This window comes from Porites lutea, chromosome 11 (assembly GCF_958299795.1).
Source record: "Porites lutea chromosome 11, jaPorLute2.1, whole genome shotgun sequence".
NCBI lineage: Eukaryota > Metazoa > Cnidaria > Anthozoa > Scleractinia > Poritidae > Porites > Porites lutea.
In genome coordinates, this window is record NC_133211.1 from 24,520,168 (window position 1) to 24,545,371 (window position 25,204).

Consider the following 25,204-nt stretch of genomic DNA (forward strand, 5'->3'; position numbering starts at 1 on the left):
GAACTTATGGTAACTAAAAAAGTCAACCCAAATGGCGTTTTGGTTTCTCTCAAGAGAAGTTGACAAAATATACACTAAAAAATACAGTAGTTACAGTACACAGTGCGAAAGGTGGAGGACGTTCAGACGCAGACGTTCTTAGCAGGGGCAGATCCAGGCTTTTTTTTAGGAGGGAGTGCACTCGTCTCTTGCTCTACTTCAACACCAATAAACCACATAGTTTTTTTTTTTTTGCAGAATACCAGTTGTATTAGAAAACCGCCGGTCATCTCGGGGGGGGGGGGGGTGGGCACCCCCTGCACCCTCCCCCTAGATCCGCCCCTTCTAAGGGCTTCGTAACTCGTGGAACGTCTGCTTGGGATGCTACATTAAGGTGGAGCATTTTAGTAGAGAAACAAAAGCATACTGAAATGTACCAAACCCCGGGTTGAAACCCTAGACACTGTTCTCCTACTCAATGGTCGTTTTCCGAAAAACGGCGGGAATAGTCTCTCGCCAGCCTACACGCCGTTTTCTCGGAATGTTTTTTTCGATCCCCTTTCCCCACCATCTTGGAGCCTTGAACAGGCTCGAAATACCAAAGGTGAAGTAAACCGTGCTCACGGTTTGATAAAGTGTATCAGGAATTAGGTAAACTAAGAGAAAACAACCTGCGGAACCAAGTAGAGATCCAGGTGCGTTGCGTGACAGAGGCTACGGGTGACTAAATGGCATACTGGCATGACGTATATACCACATTATATTTTGAGATGTCCAGAGATTTTAAGTTGTGTCTCCTATGGTTACTTTTTGCTCTATTTTCTTACTTACTGTACAAGACATTTGACTTTGGTTACTTCCATGGTGTTACACACTCCCATCCTGAGTTATCTCCTTTGTGCAAACGAATGTGGAATGCGGACAAGAATCGTCTCTTCCCAGGGGTTGACTACAAGATAAATCCACAAGGAGAGATCTCTCAAAATTCACGTCAGGATCGTGCTACCTATTCACTTTTTACCTGGGTGGATCCAAGAGTGTTTGAGCGTCCAACGTTTAAAAGTTGGTGACATATTTATAACACATTTTTACACTCCTGCACTCTAGTTTAGTTAACCCATACGATTTGTTAATAAGACCCCAGTAGGATTCAAACTGACGAGGGGTATTCTACAAAGTTCTATACGGAGAGGCTCCACCCTGAGGTCCAACCCATTTTTGACAGAAATTGTACCCCTTTCATACACCTTCTGCTGACAAATTGTGTCCCTCACATACTCCTCCTGTTTGACATACCTAGTATAAGTGGTTTTCATGCAGTCTCGGGAGACACAAATAACAATGGTGAAATGAACAAATGCTGGTGGACAAATAAAGCGAGCTAGTGAGCAATCTTTTGTTTACCATCCACCAGCATGGCAGCGATGACGTAACGTGAAAACCACCTATAGTCCTTTTGCATCAACCCCTTTTAACTGCTGTAAATACACTGTCTTTAAACATGGAAAAATCTCGAAACCAGACACACACATGAAATGCATCTGTAAATTATGTAAGCCCTGGCCTTTTTATGGATGAAAATGACAAATTTCTGTACCTTTTCATATACTCAAACTAGTAAAGTCCTTACCCTTTGATATACCTGAATCCTGAAAAAGGTACCCCTTTCAGGAAGAGCCTTAATTATGGTATAGGCCATTGTAGGGAGTATCCCCAGGCCTCCTTGCAGGTGCTGCTCATGGTTAAAGTGGTATGCATGTCTCATGTCAGTGCCATAGCTAGTATGAGGCCAACCGAGGCACTCGCCTCGGTAAAATTTTGACGAATTTCGCCAATCATTTTTATTTTACATAAGCGATCATCGGATATTTTTAACGCATCATGATATTACAAAGAATTCAGCAATTCAGTCAATATACTATGAAAAAATTACCATATCATCGATCTCAAGGGGCTACGTGCGTTAACCCAAATTTTTTTTGAACAAATACTGATCAAAACCATTGGCGAGGTTAACGGTCACCCAGATTATGTAGCTTGTTTCTGATTATTGCTTTTTAAATTCCACTTAAATTAACTCGAAAAAAAGTTACCGAAAGGCCCAGAAAACGCTGCAAATCGCATTTCCGAGAGACTAAAGTTCAAAATTTCTCGGGGGGCGGGGGGGGGGGGCATGCCCCCGAACCCCCCTAGCAACTCCCGCCTGCCTCGGTTGGCCGTTTGGTCTGGCTACGGCACTGCATGTGAGCCTGTGCTGGCCAGCTCCCATGCTTTAGCTATGATTTTTAGCCTGACGGTTAAAAGACCTCAGACTTTTAGACCATATTCTTATGTTTGGTGGAAAAAATTGAGCTCACGGATAAAAATCTCAGGCCTTTGACTCAAAAAGTTTGGCAATTAAAACTTGATATATATATAAATGGCCTAGCTGTCTCCTTTGAGCTGACCGTGGCTGTCAAAGCACCCGACCTGGGCTAAGTAGGTCACAGTCTCAAATCCTATGAAAGATTCAGTTTGCTGATTTGTCCACCGAAAGCAAAGATCTTTTTACTTCAGTTCATCAATAACCAAGGTGAAAATCGGGTATCTTCTTGTAAGTATAATGACTTTTCTTTTTTTTATAATCTTTAGCATTCATAGCTCTGTTGGACAACTATGAAAGTGAAACGGGGCGAGAAGAGGTTGTCACTCAACAAGAAAAGGGTGAAAATCAACATTTCATCGATGCCATCTATGAAACAGAACCAATGAAAATTGCTCATGAGTACTTGGCAGGCAAGGGGCTTGTAGAAGCAGGTCAAAGTCAGTTCAAAAAGCAATTGTATGATATGTGGTTTACAATGTACAGTAGAACAGGTGATAAAAGGTGAATAGGTTATTTTTTTGTTTTCTAAAAGCCTCTTACATCACAGAGGATTAGGGGTAATATAAAATAATAATTTATTGACAGTTAAATCAAGAATCAAGCAACATAATTAAATGGCAGTTAAAGGGTGACCTGAATCAGAAGTGATTAACATCCAATTTCTCCTTGTAATCTGTATGTGTTAGGTTGAACTGTATAACCATTTTTCTCCCAACCATATGCCCAATGTTAACGTTCAATTCTAAATTTCAATAATAATGATAATCATAATGTTATTTTTTAATATTTTTTCTATCATTAATATTAAAATAATAGAAAAGAAGATATTAAATTGTTAATAATAATTATGCTAATAGTAGCACAAAAAAGGCACCATCAGTCTGGGGGATAACTGGTAGTGGAAAAAACGTTAATTACATAGTAGTTCCTTGGCCCCGATGATGACTTTGTCAAGTTTCTGATACATGATTGTTTTTTTTTTGTTGGAATGCAAGCACAAAGAGAATGGATTGTGTTTTGATTCTTAGCAAGCTGTTGAGTTTAATTTTGGGGATCACTTGAGGAGTCGGGGGGGGTGTTGCTCAACAAGTTTTTAAATGGGAAAGCTGTGCTCCAAAATCCAACCCCTTACCCTTTTATATATTATAAACCTCTTTCATATACCTTCTTTTGACAAATGGTACCTCATGCACATACCTTAAGAACTTTGAATCGCCTTTAACTGCTGGAAGTGTACTGTCTTTTAAATCTAAATAAATCAAAAAACCAGAACAGATTTACCTACCCTTTTATATACTTCAGTAACTGAAACTCCCTTCCATTTGATATACTTGAAGCCTAAAAAAGGTACCCCTTTTGGGGGGAGCCTCCCCCTATAGGACATTTTGACTGTAGTAACAAATAAAAATTATTTTCAATAGCTTTAAAGATTCATCTGGCTTTGAGCATGTATTTGTGGGGGAGTCACAGAAAAAAAAGGCTAATGTGGCTGGCTTTCATAACTGGATTCAATTCTACCTGCAAGAGAAAAAAGGCTTGCTTGACTATAAAGGCTTCTATCCAAGTCGGAGAGTAAGTACTGTCACTACAAAACCGTACCATTCTCTGTTCCTGTCATGATAGCTAATCTCTCATTGTAATATATTTGAAGATAAGGACATTCAAAAATACACTCAAACCTCTATGTGCAACCACCTCCCATAACTGCTGTAAGCGACCACTTGTCCAAAACACCAACATTTTACCAGTCAAAGGCTTATAGTAGGAAATTCTCGTAAATGAGCACCTTTTGTAAGTGTATGAGAAGAACTTTTGGAAACAACATGGATTTACATATATAATATTTTATAAAATAGCTAAGACAGTACGCGCTTTCTGATTGGTTAAAAACCTATGGTTTATTGTGCCCGTAAACTCATAGTTTTACTTTAAGTTATTTTATGAAAGCAATAGACCACACTTTCTATGGGTCTACTGCTATGGGTGTACTGGCGTGATAACCCACTTGGGATGTTGACGTGGGTTATCACGCTGGTAAACCCATAGAAAGTGTGGTATATTGCTTAAGTAACCTTCAACTTGCATGCAATACATTCAGTCCAAAACTAGAGGTGTTCGGGCTTCTCCTCATAGAAGACTTCCTGCAGTTTGACTCTCGTAAAGGACCACCTCCCATAGGCGACCACTGCGTATTTTGGGTCGTCGCTTACGGGACGTTCAACTGTGCAGAAAATATGAACTTTGTGTCAATGACTCGGAACGTTTTAATGTCGATTTAAAATGTTTTTGTAAACTTGAAGCTCTCTTCACTTAGTAAATAGAGTCTGTTTATTCAAGTGAATCAAACTGTATGTATAGTTTCTTTAATTCCAGATTGATGGTACTTTTCATGGTGATGCCTAAAATTTGCACCCTTGAAATATCCAGAAAACATTCATTCTTGGCCAAATGTTAATTTTTCATACTCTTTCCAGACAATTTCTCATCTGTAGGGCTACATGGTCATTTTGGTGAATAGCTAATACCACATTTTATTTCATACCTAAACTTAACAGCATTAGGTAAGACATGAAATTAGCTGTGGAAATCTGTCAGGGGGACCCAACGACGGTTTTCTCCTAAATACGTTGAAAACCCCTTTTAGGCTTTGCAGAGTACTTTAACATTTCCAGAGATGCATTCTTAGCGGCGCTATAGTATTTGTATCTTTTCTGTCAGGGGCACCCTACGAGAATATAGTTCAAAACCACTTAAACATAGCATTGTTCAACGTATTTTAGTATTTAAACGGTAGATATAGGCATATTTTTATCCCCCCAAAATTTTTCATCTGTTCGGATTTCCTAGCTGAAAGTCTAGTGATCCGAAAATTATAGGGATCAAAACTTACCTTTTCGAAAATTTCAGCCAGAAAAAAGGTTCCCGAAAGTTCTAGGTGACCTTTTTAGGGTAAAAATCCGTTAAAAATGGGAAATTATACAATTTTTTAGATGTTCGAAAATCCTGGGAGAGGCAGGCAAGCAAGAAATTTTACAACAAATGTTCCGAAAATTCTAGATCTCAAATCGTCTTCCGAACAGATATTTTCCGAAAATTGACGTTGGGTGCCCCTGTTCTGTCATCTTGGGGGAACTTGAGTCTTTTCGAAATTGCAAGGGCGTCAGTATTATTTTCCCGAAAATTTTAGATGCAATTTAACATATTACGAAAGTGGGAAGTTTTCTGATTCCTCTCTCTCCTCTCTCGTTGGGTGCCCCTGATCTGTTAGTGTTTTTTGTAATAATATTAAAACAGTAATAACAACTCAATTGTCTTGTTTTTTCCTGACAGGAAAAGCACATAACTAGAGAAGATTGGAGCATGAATAAGCCGCTTACTGTGCGGTTCAATTGGAAAGGTGATTTAAAACGGATCGGCGGCAGCTTCATTGGCACTAGCCCTGAATTTGAAATGGCGCTGTGTACAGTTTGTTTCCTGGCTCGGAAAGGAGATGGGCGTATCGACCGTATTGAGCTTGATGACTACGATGTTATTGTCAAAGCTCATCGCTTTGGAGCAAACTTACTGAGTACCTGCTATCCGATTAATAAGTGAAACAAGTCAGCAAATGAACGAACTCCTCCTCCTAGCGGGAGCGGCGAACAAGATCAGGCTACATTGGACTGGCTAGCCTTTGAGCAAGTCCACTGGGACGCTCTGGCGGCGGCGCGAAAAGCGAGGCTCCCTTGCCGTCTTTCCTCCCCCACCCCTGTACTCCAGGGAGAGCTTGCTCGCAGGCTGTGGACCGGTAGAAATCTCAATAGGATACCTTGATGTTCTTAGCAGACTGACTCGATCTTGTGACTGTTAAATGCAACTACTATATAACAGGAAAATTAAGGTATCTTAAACGAAGGCGAATTAAATTAAAGAAACGCAAAGGAGGGAGTAAAATTTCAAAACAAAGAAACTTGACGCGACTTACGTGAGTTAGAAACAAAAGAAGCAATAGGAACAACTGTATCTTAATGCTGAGAGCAAGAATCGAAATGCAAGAAATGTCACCACTTCGCCTTAGCAAGACAGTTCTAAAGTGATGACGTCATGAGAAATTATGGGATTTGTTGAGATGTTTTGAAAGAAGAACACCTGAAGAAGGCCTACTTGCCAAAAACGAGCATTGTGGAGCAAATTGTCTCGGAGATACTTCTGAGTCCCGTTTTGTTTCGGTGACTCTATACAAATCCTTCTAAATTTGACTCGGTTCCTATATAATGTTATGAACTGAGTCAAATTTAGAAGAATTTTTTTTGAGTAATCAGAGCATAACTGGGCTAATATCGCAAAGACAATTTGCCCTGGAATACTGATTGTTGGCAAGTAGGCCTTTTGGATGTTGTTCTTTCATAATAGCCCGAAAAATCCCATAATTAAATTTGTCAAATTCTATTTTCTTATGACGTCACACTTTAGGACTCTGTCTGCGCGTGACGTCACGGCGGCTATATTCTTCGAGAAAAAAATTGTATAGACCCCCAACATGGCCGCCTTATTACGTGGTGCAAACCAAGAACTGGTGCGGTCACACGGTACAATCACACGGACACACGGGACACTTTTACCAAGGGAAATACCTTTTACCGTGGTGCGACCCGTGGTGCGTGGTGCGTGGCTACCTGGGAGACCTCTGGTAAAATGATCTTCAAAAATTAGGCCTGTTCCGCGGGGGTAGCCCATGGACTAGGTCCACAAAGAGGTCCATGGACCGGGGGTCCATGTGTTGTATACGTCCGATTGCCCATGCTGTGAAAATTTGCTGTGAAACAATCTGAGGAAGCCAAGATCAATCCCAGTGTTCCCAGTCTTCGCGGTCAAATTCATGAATATTGATATGTCACGTCATTGAGGCAAGGCATTCGCGTCGTCGATCGCTTTTGTCCGAGTGCTTTGTGATTTGTTTCCTTTCTTCTGGTCCTGGAAATAGGGTAAGTTCACAAGAACCAATTTGCTTTGTTTCCAGCCGTATTAACTTTCCCTATAAAAGTGATAACAAATCATGTAAATTGTAATTCGTCCGCTTTGAGAAGATGATTCTTAGTCTCGCGCATCAGCTCGTTACTAGTCCAAAATGATGACAAAAACCTGGCGTCCCTTAAGTTTGACTGCTAAGTGAATTAAACTGTAGAGTTGTTTGAAAGATGTTGACCAATTAATGTCCGCTTTTGATATTAAATGAAAGTAAAAACATCACAATGTAGCTGCATCGCCTTTCAAATATTGAAGTCGTGCACAACCAGTTTGCGCACCAAAATATCTGTTCTCTCAATATTGCAAGTGACTAGAGAGCTGATGCTCCAACTAAGAGTCCATGCAAGTACCCTGATTAGCTTATGATATCTGACATGACTACTGAGACGTTTTCAGACACTTTTCGTCGGGGTGTCGAAAATCGGTACTTTGATTTTGATCAATTTCGTGTATCGAAAATATCGTCTTTTCACATACAAGTGGGCGTAATATATTCTAACCTTTGAGTAAACGTGAGGCTGACCTTGTTTTGATACAAACCTTCTTTCTTTTTTATGGAAATTACGGACATAATCAGATAATCACTAAGTCATGCAAATCAAACTCTAGCTGTTTTAAGGAGAAACCTAGGAAATTGTCCATACCGGTAAATCAAATCACTCCATATAATGAATGACTCATTTGAAGACCTCACTTACAATACAGTAAAAACCCGCATATAAGAACCTAGAGACTGAAAATTGGCATTTAAATACACAAAAATATAAGAACCTGTTCAGCCCGGCAAAGAAAAAGAGGTTCTTATACAAAACAATCACTCCAATTTTGATGGTCAAAATTCTTGATTTAATTGTGTCAGAAACTTTTGACAAAAGGTTATTGTGTATATGTTTTCTTTGATTTACGTTTGTTTGGAATTTCACTAGAAGTATGTTTTCCATTTAGCTACCGTGCAATTATATACCATTTAAAATCTTAATATCTTATTTAAAAAAGATAGAAATGTATTGATGTTCTTCTTGGACCTTGAATGTTTGTCATTATATGTACTAGTAGTACAATATTTCTGCCAATGGTTACACTATGACAACCTCTGAAAAATAAGAACCTTTGAAGAACCTAATCAGCCTGAATTGTGAAAAACTGCCCTAAGGGGCTGGTCATTTATTACCAGTGAGTGGGGGCTGGCCATTTTGCTGAGTGGTCATTTTCAAAATCTTGATTGTTTTTGGGGGTCATTTTCAGAAAAGGAAGCATTACCTAGGGGGTCATGTTATGAGAAGTGGTATAAAGAAATATTTTCTTGTTATATAAGCAAAGAAATCAATGTAAGGTATAATATTAATTTTTTGTGAAGCTGAAACTACAGCGAAAGACTAGCCTGCGAGACCTGGTTGTTACTCCTCTGGTTGTGTCCCATAAATTCTGACAGACACGAACTGAAACACTCAAGCAGGACATTGGTTAGCCCACCCACGCTGACGTTCTTAGGCATTCGTCACTCAATCATTCCTCCCCGCGAACGTGGGGGAGGAATGATTGCATGACAAAGGCCTTAGGACCTCTCTGTGGGAGGCTAAACAGTGGTTTGCATAATTTTTGGCGATTCATCTGTCTAGTCTGTTCAGATCAAAGCCGCAAAGAATAAAACTTTTGAAGTAAGAGTAAATGCATATTAATAGTACTAAGTTTAGCATGCAAATCAATAATCAGTAGTACTTCCGATGGTGCAAAACGATCTTTCGTGCAATGGTTTGTGGTAATAGCCGTGAATAATATAAAACACTGATCTTTTAACACTACTGTAAATATTAAGCATGTGGTGAACTTCGGCTGAATTTCTAGCTAAAATATTCGGATGGGGGGTCGCTTTCACGATATGTCAAATTTATGAGGGTCATCTTCAAAAATTTTTATGAAGTGGAGGGTCGGTTTGAAAATCTTCTAAGCTTTCTCAAAATTGGTGGCCCCCCTCACAGATACCATATTTCCTCCAAAGGGGGAGATTTCTTCATAGGGAGGTGATTATTCGAGGGTGGCGACTATTTTAAAGTTAATATTGCTCACTGGAAGTCGTGCCTTTAAATATTTTGTGTTTTTTTATCCCATAATTAAATTTAAAAAATGATCACATTAAATAAACTGAACTTGGGCTTTTAAAGTGTTCTAAATTCGATTCCTTGATTAATTTTCAATGTCAATATCCTGGGCATCAGAGCTTGAATCATCACTGATCAGTATTGCTGGATCAGACTCCACTTCAACTTGACAGAGAGGGTATAAAAGTATTAAAGAGAAGATGGCGAGAGGGAGGGGGGACGGGGGGTGGGTGATTATTCTAGGGAGGTGATTATTTTAAATATTTCCATTTAAAGAGGGCCATTATTTGAGGAAGGTCATTAATTAAGGGATGGCTATTAGTCAAGGAAATATGGTAATAGCATAAGCCCTCCAATGCCAGCCCATGTAATTTTAAAACAGATTCACAAGGCAGTTCCATCCTAACAAGTTTATTCAGCCATCAGCTTCTAGCAACATTTTTAAGAGCAGTTTTGTATAGATCTAAAACTATGAAGGTCTACAATAACTTAAGTGATAAAAATATTGCATGAAGATACCACAATGAACACTTTTTTAACATGTGGTTTCAGAGATTGATTTTGTCCTAGAAGAACCCTATGTTGTACTGCATGTCATTGGCAGGTTCCCACGTCATATTTGAGGGAACAGAACTTGTTCTGACTGACTAAGTTGATCTTCTCATATATTATTTATTTAAGAGGATCATTCTCATTTATATTTGTATTCTTCATATTTATTTAAGAATGAGGTTATTTATAGTATGTTGATTAATTATTGTGTATGGGCAACCTTTGTGAATTTAAAGTATAGGTGTAGATAGATGTATGCTGGAAAAAATTCTTAAATAGAATAAGAATAATATAAGAAAGCAGGAAAGGATATAGCAAAACAAAAAATTAGGTCAACTCCAGGCTTGTTTCTATCTTTAAGTCTAGGTTTGCATATGCTCTGCAATGGATATGCGCTCCTTTGTTTGGATACAATAGCAAATTCCTGAGGCAAATTCTTGGGTGAGGGGGGACAGTGCTCATGACAAATGCCCTAGTGTGGGGGTAAAATTAGGGGGCTGAGGCCCGGGGGGGGGGGGTAGTTTAGGAATTTCTGGGTGGGGATATGCCACTGGGACCCTGGAACCCTTAACCTATACCAGAGCTAGTTCAGCTGAATTTTGCTACCCTATACAAGAGTAAACTCCCCAAATCCCCCCTATCCTAGAGTAGCTGTTTTCTTGAAACTACTGGGGTCACTAGCACAGTCTAGCCAAAACAAAACCCTATAGGACAATCCCTAGTCTAGATAAAATCTTCAACCAACTGATCAGTTTCCTGAAAAAAGATACCCTATCCTAGACTCAAACGCTCTGATTTATATACCCTATCCTAGAGTAAACTTCTTGAAAACCATACCCTTCACAGCGGCACATACCTATATAACCCCTATGTGGCAGTACCCCCCCCCCCCAGGGGGGCTTAGATATTGTCGCCAACCAACATTGCAGGAGGTTATAATCATTGATACACAGTAGGATAGTGCCACTTTTAGCAGTCTTTCACTTGTTTGTAATCGCAGTATTCCATGATAGTGTGAACACATTATGTATCGGTCAGATCGAAGCTTCAACATGCCCCCCCCCCCGGAAAAAACCCCCGGGCATTTGACCTTTTTGAAAATTATTGTTCAAATTCCCCCCTACCCGGGCGAAAATGCCGTTCAAATGCTCCACACTAGGGTCCATTCAGGTGATCAAATGCCCCCACCCCGAGGACATTTCACAGGCACAAAAATGACAGAAAGACGGTGGAAACGCCTTCAGTTGTGGAACAAAATCTTTAGAAATATAACAAAAACTGAGAAACACGGTTAGCCTATTTACTACGAACAAAAGTCTCATGCAAAGCAGCGGAAATCGCTGCTACAAGGTATTAAACTGAATGCTCAGCTTTTTTTCGTGATGCAACATACAAAGCGTTCTTAAAAAAAATGATCCCACCTATTGACATTACTACATCATGACCATTTCACTGACATGTATCATCGCTCACCTTATTAATTAACATACTTGCAGTAGGTCAAAGTAGTTGACCTGAGCTTTTTATTTTATTTTATGTTGTTGTATTGAATCGCCGGTATAGGTATTGTATTTCATTGTAAACACAACAATAAAATACATTCATACATTCAAAGCCTGAATCCAATATTAAAAATTTCAAAATTTAAATACTTCAAATACGGCACAAAGCTTGTTTAAGCCCTTTCCTCGTAACCAACTGGCCACAAAGGCACAATCTTTTCCACGAAAATCCTTTAACACCGCGTCCCGGACCGCGTCCCATGATAGCTCCCACGCCAAAGATTTTACATGAAATCGAGGGTGCAGTTCAAATACCCCACCCCTAAAGCATGGGGATCAAATTCCCCACCCCCTAGAAGACTCTGATAATCAAATTCCCTCCTCCCCGGGACGACAAAGGTGTCAAATTCCCGGGGTATGCCCGGGGGGCATATTGAAGCTTCGATTAGACCGATACATTACAGACAGCACCGCTATACGATTCTCACTTGATTACTGTTATTCAGGCCACTTGAAAAAATACCAAAATATTTCCAGTTGGAACCTCTTGTTTGTGACTATGACCGCTTTTGAGAGGGCAAAATTTAATGTTTCTATGTTTCTAACCTCTTGAAAATGACTCTTTAATGAACATAATATGAACATAATATGTTCAAGGTATTTACTACGCTACATTAGAGCATACTTGTGCGTACAAAGAACTTTCAGTGATAAATTCGTTTGAGGCAGGAGGATTTAGTGATGTCAGGTAAACACCAACAGCCTTGGAGGAAAAGCAAAATTCTGGCTTTAGTTATTTGTCATTCTAAACTTCACATTCGACATACCCAGACGTATTCAGTGACCCCAAGAATAAAAATTTAACAAAAGCCGATGCTTAAGTTTGTAATGTGACAATAAATTCAAAGTTGAAGCGTCAGCTTTTGGACCTTACCAGGCCATTTGTCTCTTGGGGACAAACAGAAATAATTTGGGGACAACAGTGTTTTGGTAAAGTTTTCTCTCTCAGCATGCACTCATGTAAATTTGTGTCATTTTTCCAATTATGGTATTATGAATTCCCCTGTGAAACAAATGTCCGCAGTTCATCTGAGATGTTTGGACCAGTCTCTTGCTTGTGCTTTCCTAATACCAGGAAAATTCAATGTGGCCTAACCAAATACACTTGCAAGTAACATTTCAAAGCTCTATTTTTCTGTTATAATGGGGAACATTTTTGGTGCACCGTGACAAATTGTCACTTAGGCGTGAGATGTACAGTCGAGTTGCGATACCTTCAAGGGAAATCGAAAAAAATTCGAGTTATCGAGAGTTCGAGTTATCGGGAGCTGGAAGCAAATAGCCGGAAGTAAGGGAAAAACCAGTTTTTACTGTACTGTGAACATTTTAATCACATTTAACTGTAGAAATGTCGAGTTAAAATGGAACGATGCTTCTAGAATATAAACCAGAACGTGTAAACGTAACAAAACATAGCCTAAATAGAGCATGCATTTAACTGTCTTGAGAAGCAAAACTGTTTCACGTTAGATTTAATTGTGACAAACAACATTAGCCTCACCTAGTAAGCTATATGCCGACAACACGTCAATGGAAAATTCAATGTTTCGGACGCCAGTACACTGTTTTTTTCCCCGACTTTATAAGCGCTCAAACAAAACATGGTTCGAGTTATCGAGGGTAAATTTATATAGAAATGATCTGAGAGGAAACAAAAATTACTTCGAGTTAGCGGGAGGTTCGAGTTATCGGGGGTAAAACTACGGTAAATGTATGAAGGAAATCCAGGGAAATTCGATTTCGGTTCGAGTTAGCGCGAGATTCGAGTTATCGGGCGGCGACTGTATTTCGTGAGGCAGTCTTGCAAAACAAAATTCTTGTATGGACTTTGTATTAGTCACTATTCAGGAATTTCATATCCTTAACAGTCATACAACTTCAAATAACAGTATCCATGTACCTCTATCTCCAAGTAGCTTTACACTCAAGGCAGAAAAAGTGTAATCATCATATCACAATGTGCAAACCATTTTAAACTACAGTCGACTTCCAATAACTCGAACCTTCAAGGGAAATCGAAAAAAGTTCGAGTTATCGAGAGTTCGATCGGGAGCTGGAAGCAAAGAGCCGGAATTAAGGGAACAACCAGTTTTTACTGTACTGTGAACATTTTAATCACATTTAACTGTAGAAATGTCAAGTTAAAATGGAACGATGCTTCTTGAATATAAATCAGAACGTAACGTAACAAAACATAGCCTAAATAGAGCATGCATTTAACTGTTTTGAGAAACAAAGCTGTTTCACGTTAGATTTGTGACAAACAACATTAGCCTCCACAAGTAAGCTATATGCTTACAACACGTCAAAGGAAAATTCAAAACTCAATGTTTCGGACGCCAGTACACTGTTTTTTTACCCGACTTTATGAGCCTGCAAACAAAATATGGTTCGAGTTATCGAGGGTAAATTTATATAGAAATGACCTGAGGGGAAAGAAACATTACTTCGAGTTAGCGGGAGGTTCAAGTTATCGAGGGAACAATTACAGTAAATGTATGAAGGAAATCCAGGGGAAATCGATTTCGGTTAGAGTTAGCGCGAGGTTCGAGTTAGCGAGGGTTCGAGTTATCGGGAGTAGACTTTATTTTATTTGCATTACGCGGCTGGCAGACCAATGTACCCCCATTATGGTCATTATGGGGATCTTGTAAATGTTTCAGCAACACCTCCGACAGGATTTCAAGAACAGATTATTCTAGGCATTTTTTTCGAAGTATAAGGCTGGGGAATGAGGAGGGGTCTAAGTCACTTCCTGCACTTCTGACGTCTTGACCTGTTACTGCACGCCATATTTAGTATGAATCACATCTGTTCCACTTAATGGTGTAATCTCTGCTTTCTCAGATGCCAAAATGTATCTCCCACGACAAGTACGGCTAACTAAATTTGTATCACAATTTGCAACAAAGCATTTAACTCTATTTAGCTCTGTCTACCGAATACTACTGTTGTTCTAGGTGACACATCATTTTCTGGTCAAAGGGTGGTCTTACTAAAAACACAACGGAAATGTATATATATCGTTGTGCAAGCCACGTAACTGAAAAAAAAACTTGTAATGTTTCTAAAGTGGATCTCTTCTTACATTGTTTCAACCTACAGGAAGAGTTAATGGATCTTTTTACTCGTTATTATTGAGATGGCTACTGCAGCAGTGACACCCCTGGCTAGTTCTGTTGAGAAGACAAATGGAGCCAAGCTCAACAGACTCCTCATCGATGGTGGAACTACAGTTCTTAGAAAGGCTTTTGATCGCCATCACCCTCCCGCAGGACTGGCTACTGATCTAAATACCTACAAACCACTGTTAATTAAGCTATTTAAAAGAAGAGTTTTGCGTAAACCTCAGTGGGAACAACTCTTTCCACCTGCCGGAGCCTCGCCAGATTCAAGCAAATTTGATATAACTCTTCTTTTTGTTCTTTTGACCAACATTTGTGGACTAACCCCTCCTAGCTTAGGCTGGTACACTAACCCTGCGCCAAGCGACACCTCTTTTGAAGCTAACCTTGCACGCGTTAGGTTCTATCGCAATGAATTGTATGGTCATGTGACAACCACTGGTGTAGACTCCCTAAGCTTTGCTTCTCTTTGGGCTGAAATTAGCCTTGTTCTTGTGAGTCTTGGCCTTGCTAAGACAGAGGTAGATCGTCTTAAGTCAGAGAAATGTTCGGAGCAGCATTATGTTGACGTGTTGATTGAGTGGGCTGAAAGTGAAGAGGCAATCAAGTCCGATTTAAAGAAAATACATCAGAGCGAAAACAGGTTGCAGCAAGCGGTGGACGACGTGCGTCAGACCCAGGTTAAGACTCGTGAGACAATGGAGGACGTGTATCAGAATCAGACTAATACTCAACAAAGCATTGAAGGAGTTTGTAAGACTGTGGCTGAAGTTCTTCGGACTCAGATAGAAAATCAACAAACTCTAGAAGAAGTGCGTCAGACCCAAACAAAAAATGAGCAAGAATTGAAAAAAGTTGCAGCAGGTTTTCAAGAATTAAATACTAAGGTGGATAGTATTAAAGAAGAAGGGGGCAAGGACAGGAATTATGAAGTGCTTCAAAACCTTGCCAAGTCCGAATTCAGAGGAGACATTGAGTATTACGTGGAACGATTTCAAAGAGGCACCCGTGAGTGGGTCTTCGACAGAGTTCAAAAATGGCTGGATGACAGAGGCTCTCAAAACCGAGTGATGGTGATCAGTGGAAATGCAGGGATGGGAAAATCTGTTATTGCAGCTGTGATCTGCAAGAGAATGCAAGAGGCTGGCAGACTGACAGGAAGCCATTTTTGTAAGTACAATAATGTACGTTATTGCAAGCCGCAGTTGATGCTTCATTCTTTGGCCTTCCACTTGTCCACTGCACTACCTGAGTACAAACAAGCTCTTGTAAAACAGCTGTCACGAAATCTGGGTGCCAATCTCAACAATATGAGTGTCGAAGAGCTGTTTGCACTGCTTTTTAAGGAACCTCTAAGTGCCGTAGGCGATCCAGGGAGAAACATGCTCATGGTAATAGATGGCTTGGATGAAAGTGAGTACCACGGACGAAATGATCTTCTTAATGTGATTTCACGCCAGTTTTGCCTGCTTCCTAATTGGATTCGTTTTCTTGTTACAACGCGTCCAGCCACAAACATTGCAGAGAAATTAAAACACTTAAAGCCGTTTGAATTAAAGCATGATGATCAGAAGAATTTGGAAGACATCAGAGTGTTATTTACAAAGAAACTGCAGGACATGCTCAAACCTGTAGAAGAAGAAGAAGAGTCTGAACTTCTGGAAAAACTTGTTTTGAAATCTGAGGGGCTCATGTTGTATGCTGATTTTCTTGTTTTGTTCATTAATGAGAATGCATCAGCTCTGCGCCAGAAAGACCTTGATGGTAGTTTGCCATTAGGAATTTCTTCAGTTTATGATTTCTATTTTAGTCGTCTGCAGGATGAACTTACACGTATCAAGGAACTTGACATTAAAGAAGAACATTTCCTGAATTTACTATCTGCCATTACTGCATCAAGAGAACCCTTGCCAGTTGGGTTTGTTTCTAAGGTGTTAGTCCCTGGAATTAATTCACCTCTTGCAAGACGTAAAGTCCTTAAAGCTTTAGCCAGTGTATCCGCACTTCTTCCTATTTGTGATGAACGTCTCCATGTCATCCACAAGTCGGTCAAAGACTGGCTGACTGACACATCATGTTATGGAGAACATGAATTTATCGTGGAAGAGAAGTATGGACATCAAATACTTAAAGACCTATGTATTGACGAACTTGACGGTTTGAAACGGAAAGGTGCTGGAAACGAGCAGTTAAGCGCCACTGAGAAGTATGCCCTGTATCACGGTGCTCGTCACATGTTACACTCTGGAGTGGACATAGAACCACGTAAAGTGGACGAACTGACAAAGGCCTACGTGATAGATTTAGAAATACTTTATGCCAAAATTTTAATGAATGGCTCAGTGGCAGCCGAAGACCTTCTTTGGCTTGAAAAGACGGGCATTTCTGCAATATTACCAGAAGAGAGCAAAAGTATCTTGGATACGTTGTTGTTTCTGTTGAGAAAGTTCCTCAACAGATTCACAGACGCTCCTCGTACGTTTCTCCAAACCATTCTAAACGAGGGAGGCAAAGTGTTGTCCTCTAAAGCGTCGGACCTTTTACAGAACGGGTATCCTGGAATACCATATATGGAAAATCTTCACAAGGAGCCGCAACAGGGAGGCGTTGAAGCTCGATTTGAATGTTCAGCTTGTGTGGTCTGTTTGGACGTCTCACCGAAGTTGGAGTATATGGTCTGTGAATGTTCAGACGGAATGCTTCAGCTATGGTCACTCCATACTGGTAGGCGGATGTGGACACGCCCAGTAAAAGAAAAAAGGTGCTTTAAGAGGGACTATGAACACGAAGCCTTTCGAAAGTTGCCTTCAGTAGATGTTGCTTCATTTTTTCGCTCCGTTGTTTTCCATCCTATTAAACATATTGTTTTACCTGGGATTCTCAGTCACGCGTACGGTTTGGAAGGGGAATTAAAACCACTTTTTCCCAAAAGTGGTTGTAGGTTCTCGGTTTGTTCTATTTCCGGTGACAAGAGCAAGATAGTTACGGATTGCCCTCAGAATTCTAAGTGCCTTTTCCTTTGGAGTTTAAAAGATGGTTCAGAGATTGATCGGATATCCAGAGATGAAGACATTTTATCTTTTGCTTGGTCCCGAGATGAGAGACTTCTCGCCATTTCCCATTCTTCGGGTTTGATTTGTTTGGTTGATGTGATGCATGATTTTATTGAACTGGCCCAAACAACTACCACAAAAGTATGTGGAATCCTAAAATTTTCACCTGATCATCAATCCCTTTTTGTTGGCATTGGTACAAATTCTTTAACCAACAAGTCTATCGTCTCGATGTAGATATGGACAGCGTCCGCAACACGTATTCTTTAAACGTTGTTGATAATGTCTCTTATGATTACCAGAGTTTTGAATCTTTTGATGATTGCGGTTTTTTGTTTGGAGATATTGTTATCTCCGAACAGACAGGCAGTATGCTTTTTGTTCTTGGAGAACAAAGTCTGTTGCGCTGCCTGGGTAGAGTAATCGAAATGGTGAACATTTTAAATGCAAACAAGAGAGTTCGATGCGTAGCTTCCAAGATAGCACTGAGTTTGGATGACCATACTGTCTATGTTTCTAGCTGTGGAACAGTGACCGCTTGGGACTTGGTAAGTGGAAATCCTCAAGCTGAAAAAAACCTCGAGATTACGTGGCCGAAAATTTTCATTCCCCTGAAAGAAGGTATCTTAATTACAACTGGGTGCAAAATTTTCGAGTTGTGGGATTATAAACTGTCTGACTGCATCAAGAGGTGGACTGGCCTCTCTGATTTTGAACAAGTAATCCCCATATCAGAAGAACTGATAGCTCTTGTGTTTGAGTTTGAAGTGAAAGTCCTGAATACAAGCAGTGGGGAATTCATTTTCACAATCCCTGTTTCACACAGAAGAGTTATTACGTGCAGCAGTAAATTTAAGCTGTTAACGGAGGTTTCTGGCTCACTTCAATTGTTCGATGGCACAACAGTTGTGTGGGAGAAGGACTGGAGTACTGATCGCGGCGTTTTCTCCCCTAAGGGCGAGTTGCTTGTCGTTCTGACGTCTCAAGGTCCGCTTGTTTTGAACTCCGTTTCAGGGAAAGGACTATGTATTTTGCCTACTTTTGCTATGGACATTCTTTGTCAGTTTGTTAGTGACGAGGAGTGTGTTTCTGTGAATCATGGTATTGAAAGTTCTACTGTTCAACTGTTTAATGTCAGGTCTGGTGACCTTCTGAGTTCAATGGAGGTGGAAAGCAGAATAACCTGTTTAGCAGCCTCTTCCAAAAATGGACTTTTCGCAATCGGTCTGCTAGACTGCAAACCAAATTTCAAAGTTATCAAAGTGCATTTGCCTCGAAGGACAGTTGGAGGAACCACAGGTGAGCTGTTGGTAAATGTGACTATCTTTAAGGCTTTTTTTCTTGTGCTTTAACCCAAAGGTGTCAGTTGTTACTCCTTGTCGTCTTTGTTTTTGTTATTAGTCGAGCTTGCTTCAGCAGCCAGACTCTAAAAACGCAAGCGTCCTTTTTTTTTCGTGTGTGCGCACGTAAGGGAGTCATGGTCCCAGGCGTTCCTAGCGTGAACCGTGGAAACTCGGGATAAGCATCGCGAGGTGACTGATCGCCTGCTGCAACGCAGGCTACTTGACTTACATCAGAAAACGTTTTTCAGAGAGCCATGCATTTTTTGTGAAGAAAGCCGTGGAAAGATTAATGCGAAAGATGTCGAGCTTTTCCGGAACGGGTGGGTCCACGAGTTCTATCACTTGAAAGCGTTGATTGCTTTGGAACAAGTGAATACTTCAATCGTCGAAAAAAACAGGATCTTTGTGAGCAAAACTTTGATGGGGAGGTAAACCGGTGTGGTGTTTTAAACTTTCATTGTATGAGTCTTGTGATGAGCATGCCAGCGGTTTATTTTCGACGATGATTGAAATGACGCACCATGTTTATCACATTTCTGGTCTTTTTCTCTTGAATCGAGCCCCTTGCATTGATTGTCATGTATTTATACACGCGTACTCAATCATTTCAGAAACAAATCGTCGAATACGATATAAATAGTGAATATCCTGAATAAGACTCGACCGTCGATAAAATAGGACGTGAAAATCTTTTAGCGAGGAAACCCGGTGTCCTTAATCTCCAAGCAAGCTCGACTCAACGCTTATGAGAGCGTTCTTGTTTAAACTTCGATTATTGTTAGTGTTGCAGACTGGAAAGCTAATGATGGCTTTTCATTATTCTAAATTGCTCTTTGCGTAATCTTGGTAAATGCAAATGTAGCTGTGATAGCAAACCCTGATAGTAAGCGGGACAGTTCAAACGATACTCACCCAGTCTTACTGGTCCTTATCAGTTCCTAAACAGCCATTGGTCAAGCTTGTTTTTTATCCATTGAAGAGCTACTTAAAACGACTTTCATTTCATGTCTTTTAGGACGATTGGTATACGGTGGAATAGACAGCTGCGCGTAAAGAACTGGATGTAAACAAAGGTCAGCAAGCGTTTTCTTTTCTGTCTGTTCGAAAATATCCCGCAAAACCAGCTATTTCTGTCCCGGGCGAGAACGAAATCGTAGAATTCCCCTGTGTTTTTCAAGCGAATGTATGTATATTATTCCTTTTCGTGTATGTTTCAATTTTTTTTTCAGATGTCCCAATATTCCTTTATTTAAATATGCTACAGGTCAGAGAACGTTGGCAATTATTGGAGAAACATTAGAAAAAACGCCTGTGGACAGGCTAGATTTGAATTTTTTGTAGGGACATTTGAGTCTTAAATTAAGAGATCCTAAAACACACTTTTTACCGCGGTCAACACAATATTTATTATTTAGATTTTTAACAGCGAAGAGAGAGTGATCCTAGAGGAAGGTGGAACGAAGTACGAAGGTCAGGCGAAGCAAATTCATCCTGCTCTAGTGGCCTGCCCGCCCAGTTGAATGTCGATGAACTTGAGAACGTATCTACACAGAGAATAGCTGATGCGATTAACAGCGCTCTGCAGGAGCCCTTGGAAGAGTACCGGCCTCCGAGGACCACGCCCCTGAGTTTGGTGCGGTATCAGAACAAGAGTTTTACAAGAAACTTTCCCGCCTAAACCCAACGAAAGCTAGTTGGCCCATTCCGAACTCGATACTGAAAGACCGTTCGGAATTCCTTGCCAACTCGGTAACTACAATCCTAAATGCCTCATTTAAGGAGCAGCGCTTACCGAACTCGTGGAAACTGGCTGACGCGTCGCCTCTTCCTAAGACGAAATCTGTCAAGGAAATTAAAAACGATCTCAGACCGATATCGCTCACACCATGTACCTATGAGGTTGACGAGGACTTCGAAGTTACCCAGTAAGCGAAACCAGCTGACTGGTCACGCAAGAATAAGTTTAAAAAGTTGAACTATAACAAATCAGTGGCACTCAACGACGGTTTCCTTCTAAATGCATTAAAAACACTTTATAGGCTATCCAGAGGACTTTTGGATCTTTAGAAATACATTCTAAGCGGCGCTATAAAATATGTGTCTGTTCGGTCATCCTTGGGAAACTTGAGTCTTCTCGAAATTACAAGGGCTTCAGTATTATTTTCCCGAAAATTTTAGAAGCAATTCGAGGTATTACGAACGTGTTGATTTTTCTGATTCCTCTCTCCATCACGTTTTCGATTCCGAAAATTTCAGGTTTCCTGTTGTGAAAGAAACCTGGGCAGTGAAATGTGAATTTTAAACTTCAGAAAATCGTACGGGTTTATTACATAAGCATCGAAAATTGTACATGAACGGAACGATCATTTATAAATTTTTAGTTGTCCTTAAGCTATAGAAAATTATATATCTTGCTGTACGGGTTAGTGAGTAGTATAGTGGGATATTTTTACGAGTCACGCTGTATTTTGGCGAGCCCGTGAGACGAGTCAAAATACAAGAGACGAGAAAAAATATTCCTCGATACTACACGCTAAACCGTTCAATAAGAGATTTATTATTCAACTCGAGGAATATAAAATAGAACTCAGTATAAATGGGTACCTTTTCCTACTTATGACGAGATGGCGTGACAGACTAACGTGAGTCGAGTTTTCGCGCGCTTTCATCAACGCTGTTGCTGATTGGTCAGAAATGAAAACTTGTTAAACTAATTTACTCAGGGTGTTTTCCATTATAACAAAATTTCCGGAAATTTCGGTCCAAACGTAAATGGAATGGTTCGGACAAGGTCGAAATTTTCCGGTCAAAGTGGTCGACCTCCAGAGGTGGTCCTCTTTGACCGGACGGTCCGGCCCGACCGAAAATTGACGTTCATTTTCAGAAATTTTCGTTTGCAGTCCCGCTTCTGCTGGTCACCCCAGTAAAAATGGCGGATGGTTTAGATGTAAGTGTTTACGAGTGCGGTGCGTGTAAGCTTCACACGCAAGACGTAAACTTTCTCCTTATGCGCGGTTGCACACAAGGCTCAGGCACAGCAGTGCATCTTACTTTGTTTTTTCTTCTGGTTTTCATCAGCTTTTAAAGACAAATATTGCTGGTTCCTCCGAATGCTGACGATGTTTTCTCGCGTTTTTCTCTTAGCAGTATGTGACCCTAGCCCTTACGGCTTTGACAGTCAGTTCGAAAAAAATCTATAGCTCATTCCAACAACCTCCACTAGTTCGACCAAAGCCCTCGAAAGATGGGAGGATAAACACGTCAGTTTACTTATTGCAAGCTACACGAAGATCAAAGACGAATTTGGGAAGTCACACATTACCCAACAATTAATTGGGTCGGACTTTTGGTTCGGACGCCCACTTCTGCGTCCCCTTCAAAAATGTCCAGACTACCGTTTAGGATTTTATCAGATAACTATTTACAATGTAATAAATGTTAAGGTAAAGAGAAAACGGGGTGACTTGTAGGCTGGTGGGAGCAGCAAACACGATCAGACTACAGTTTGGACCGGCAAGCCTGAGAGCAAGCTCAACCGGGGAGGGGGAGGCAATAAAGGAGGTCCCCTTCCCGTCTTTGCTCCCCCGCCGTCGTACTATGACCCTGGGAGAGCTTGCTCGCAGGCTATGGACCGGCAGCAGAAATCTTAATGGGACAACCTCGTTCCCAGGTTCTCTACCTACCCGTCTCTCTCTCACTCCGTCGGGTGGGGGAGGGGGTTAGTAACTGGGTAGGAGAGAACCCTGGGAACGAGGTTGCTCAATGGACCTTAAGTAACGACGACGACGACGACAACGTCAAAAAACAATTTAGTCCAGCAGCTTAGCTTGAAATTTTTAGTGAATTGTGCACATTTAGATACAAGCATGAATTTTGGCACACCGATAGTAGTCACCAATACAAGCATTTTCAGATATAGTACCAAGCCGGTAGTAGGTCTCCATAGAAACCACAATGTATTAAATTTCATAAAAATTAGTGAATTAAATTCATTAAATTGTTGTCCTAGTTTATCAAGACATAGAATCATTTCACTCAGTCATCCAACCTGTTTACCACGTACATCTTGTTTATAACACGCCGTTTGACCTTAACTATGCGTTGCCATGGCAACGGTAAGCAAAGGAAAACTAAAACCACGACGACTGACGAAATTAATGTGCCTTCAGTTTGTTTGATTATCTTATGTGATACAACTAATATCTTTAAACATAGCTTTGCCGCCTAATAGATTTCACATTTTCGTTATGGAATAAACTTACGGTGATTCTCTAGTCATTTGCCACTGTGCTTCCCGCACTGCCCATAACAAGATCGCCGCCGTGAAACAGATCTTCTGCAGAAACATGATTAAAATGACGTTGATCGAAAGGAAACGTTTTTGAAATTTTCCATAACAGTTTTTTTTTCTAGCTCAGATGAGTCTCAAATTGTTGGAAATGTGCCTCACGTAAGCGGTATGGGTGTTACTGAGTTAAAGTTCCTCACCAAGGCCTTCGATAGTGGATGTTGTGCTGAACCATTTTCATGACTTTTGAGCTTCATCTTTATCACATTATGTACTAATTGCTGTATCTCGATGTAAATTCCATAATATCGAATTTTTCAATGCTTTCTTCCACCTTCCAAGTAAATGCCGCTTTGAAACTCACCCCAATCCTCCCTCAAAATTCGCAAGATATGCAGGTGGTGCGCTCTATCTGCAGCTCTACCGGTGACCCTTATTTTTCTTCATTATTTTAATAATAACAGTTCTTCCTTTTAATGGCAATTCTATGACCAGCGGAGAAGGAAGCAGCATCACAGACTGTTAAGGCATAGAACACAAGGAGAAATGTCGAGTTAGATGGACCAAAGGCTTTTGGAAAGAGTGTGGGTAGGATATTCCCTGTCCCATAGGACACTCAAAATTCCTTCAAGTATAAATAAGCCTGTGTCAGGCTCCAAGATAGTGGGGAAAACGGAGCGAAAAAAAGCGCTTAATTTCGAATCATGGTTGACTAGTGAACCAGTTTTCTACTGCATCAGCTACATGGGCTATCATTTTAATGCTTGCCTCTTCTCCGTGCAAACAGACTCATTCTTGACCGTGTACGTTTGATGCAGTGGCTTAGTTACAGGAATTTTTCTTATCACCATGCAATCCGGTTTGGTCCTGTTGAACGCATCGCGACGAGATTTTTGCCACATAACAAACGACTTGATAATATGGAAGCTGAATTCCATCTCCCCTGCAGTCAACTGCTAAATTTAATTTTCCGGTCTCATAAAATGAAGTTGAGTCTTATTCAAAAGAAAGGTATCCAGCACATACCGATCGAGAAAGATACATTCAACCAAATCACTTGGCTTAGGAGGAATAAGAGTTCTTGAAGCTACGTCACGGCGAGAGAAGACTAATGCACATGGTGGAAGAAAATGGCGGCAAATTTCGAAAACTTGAAATAATCAAAAAAACACCGCTTTCGGTCGGAATCAAAAATTTTTTGGTCGGAATGTATAGGCCATTTTACCTGTAGTAACAAATAAAAAATCTTTTCAGTAGCATTAAAGATTAATCTGGCTTTGAGCATGAATTTGTGGGGGAGTCACAGAAAAGAAGGGCTAACGTGGCTGGCTTTCATAACTGGATTCAATTCCACCTGCAAGAGAAAAAAGGCTTACTTGACTATAAAGGCTTCTATCCAAGTCGGAGAGTAAGTATTTAAATGTCACTACAAAACCGTACCATTCTCTGTTCATGTCATGATAGCTAATCTCTCATTGTAGTATATTCAAGGATAAGGACATCAAAAAAAAGTCGTACCCCTATGTGCGACCACCTCTCGTAAATAAGCGACCACCTATCCAAAACACCAACATTTTCCGAGTCAAAGCCTTACAGATGAAACTCTCGCAAACGACCACCATTTGTAAGCGTATGAGAAGAACTATTAGAAACAACACAGACTTACATATATTGTAACAGCTACCAGGTGCATGCAATACGTTCTGTCCAAAAACTAGAGGTCAGTTCGGGCTTCTCCTCGTAGACGGCTCGCTGCAGTTCGACTCTCGTAAGTGGCACCTCCCATAACCGACGACTGCGTATTTTGGGTCGTCGCTTACGGGACGTTCGA

The 25,204-nt window shown here is 40.5% G+C and overlaps 2 protein-coding genes across 2 annotated transcripts; both read left to right on the top strand.

The window, feature by feature from the left end:
• The first annotated feature begins 707 nt into the window (after positions 1 to 707).
• On the top strand, positions 708 to 6,576 carry LOC140953360 (poly(U)-specific endoribonuclease-B-like). Its single transcript, XM_073402846.1, has 4 exons — positions 708 to 1,041; positions 2,611 to 2,845; positions 3,766 to 3,916; positions 5,675 to 6,576. Exons 1-4 carry the CDS (start codon positions 708 to 710, stop codon positions 5,936 to 5,938), a joined length of 984 nt encoding a protein of 327 aa, XP_073258947.1. The 3' UTR covers positions 5,939 to 6,576.
• Positions 6,577 to 7,252: 676 nt separating this feature from the next.
• Positions 7,253 to 21,278, top strand: LOC140951403 (uncharacterized). Its single transcript, XM_073400644.1, has 4 exons — positions 7,253 to 7,308; positions 14,670 to 19,041; positions 20,101 to 20,158; positions 20,501 to 21,278. The coding sequence occupies exon 2, from the start codon at positions 14,707 to 14,709 to the stop codon at positions 17,977 to 17,979; it is 3,273 nt and encodes a 1,090-aa protein (XP_073256745.1). The 5' UTR covers positions 7,253 to 7,308; positions 14,670 to 14,706; the 3' UTR covers positions 17,980 to 19,041; positions 20,101 to 20,158; positions 20,501 to 21,278.
• The last annotated feature ends 3,926 nt before the right edge of the window (positions 21,279 to 25,204 follow it).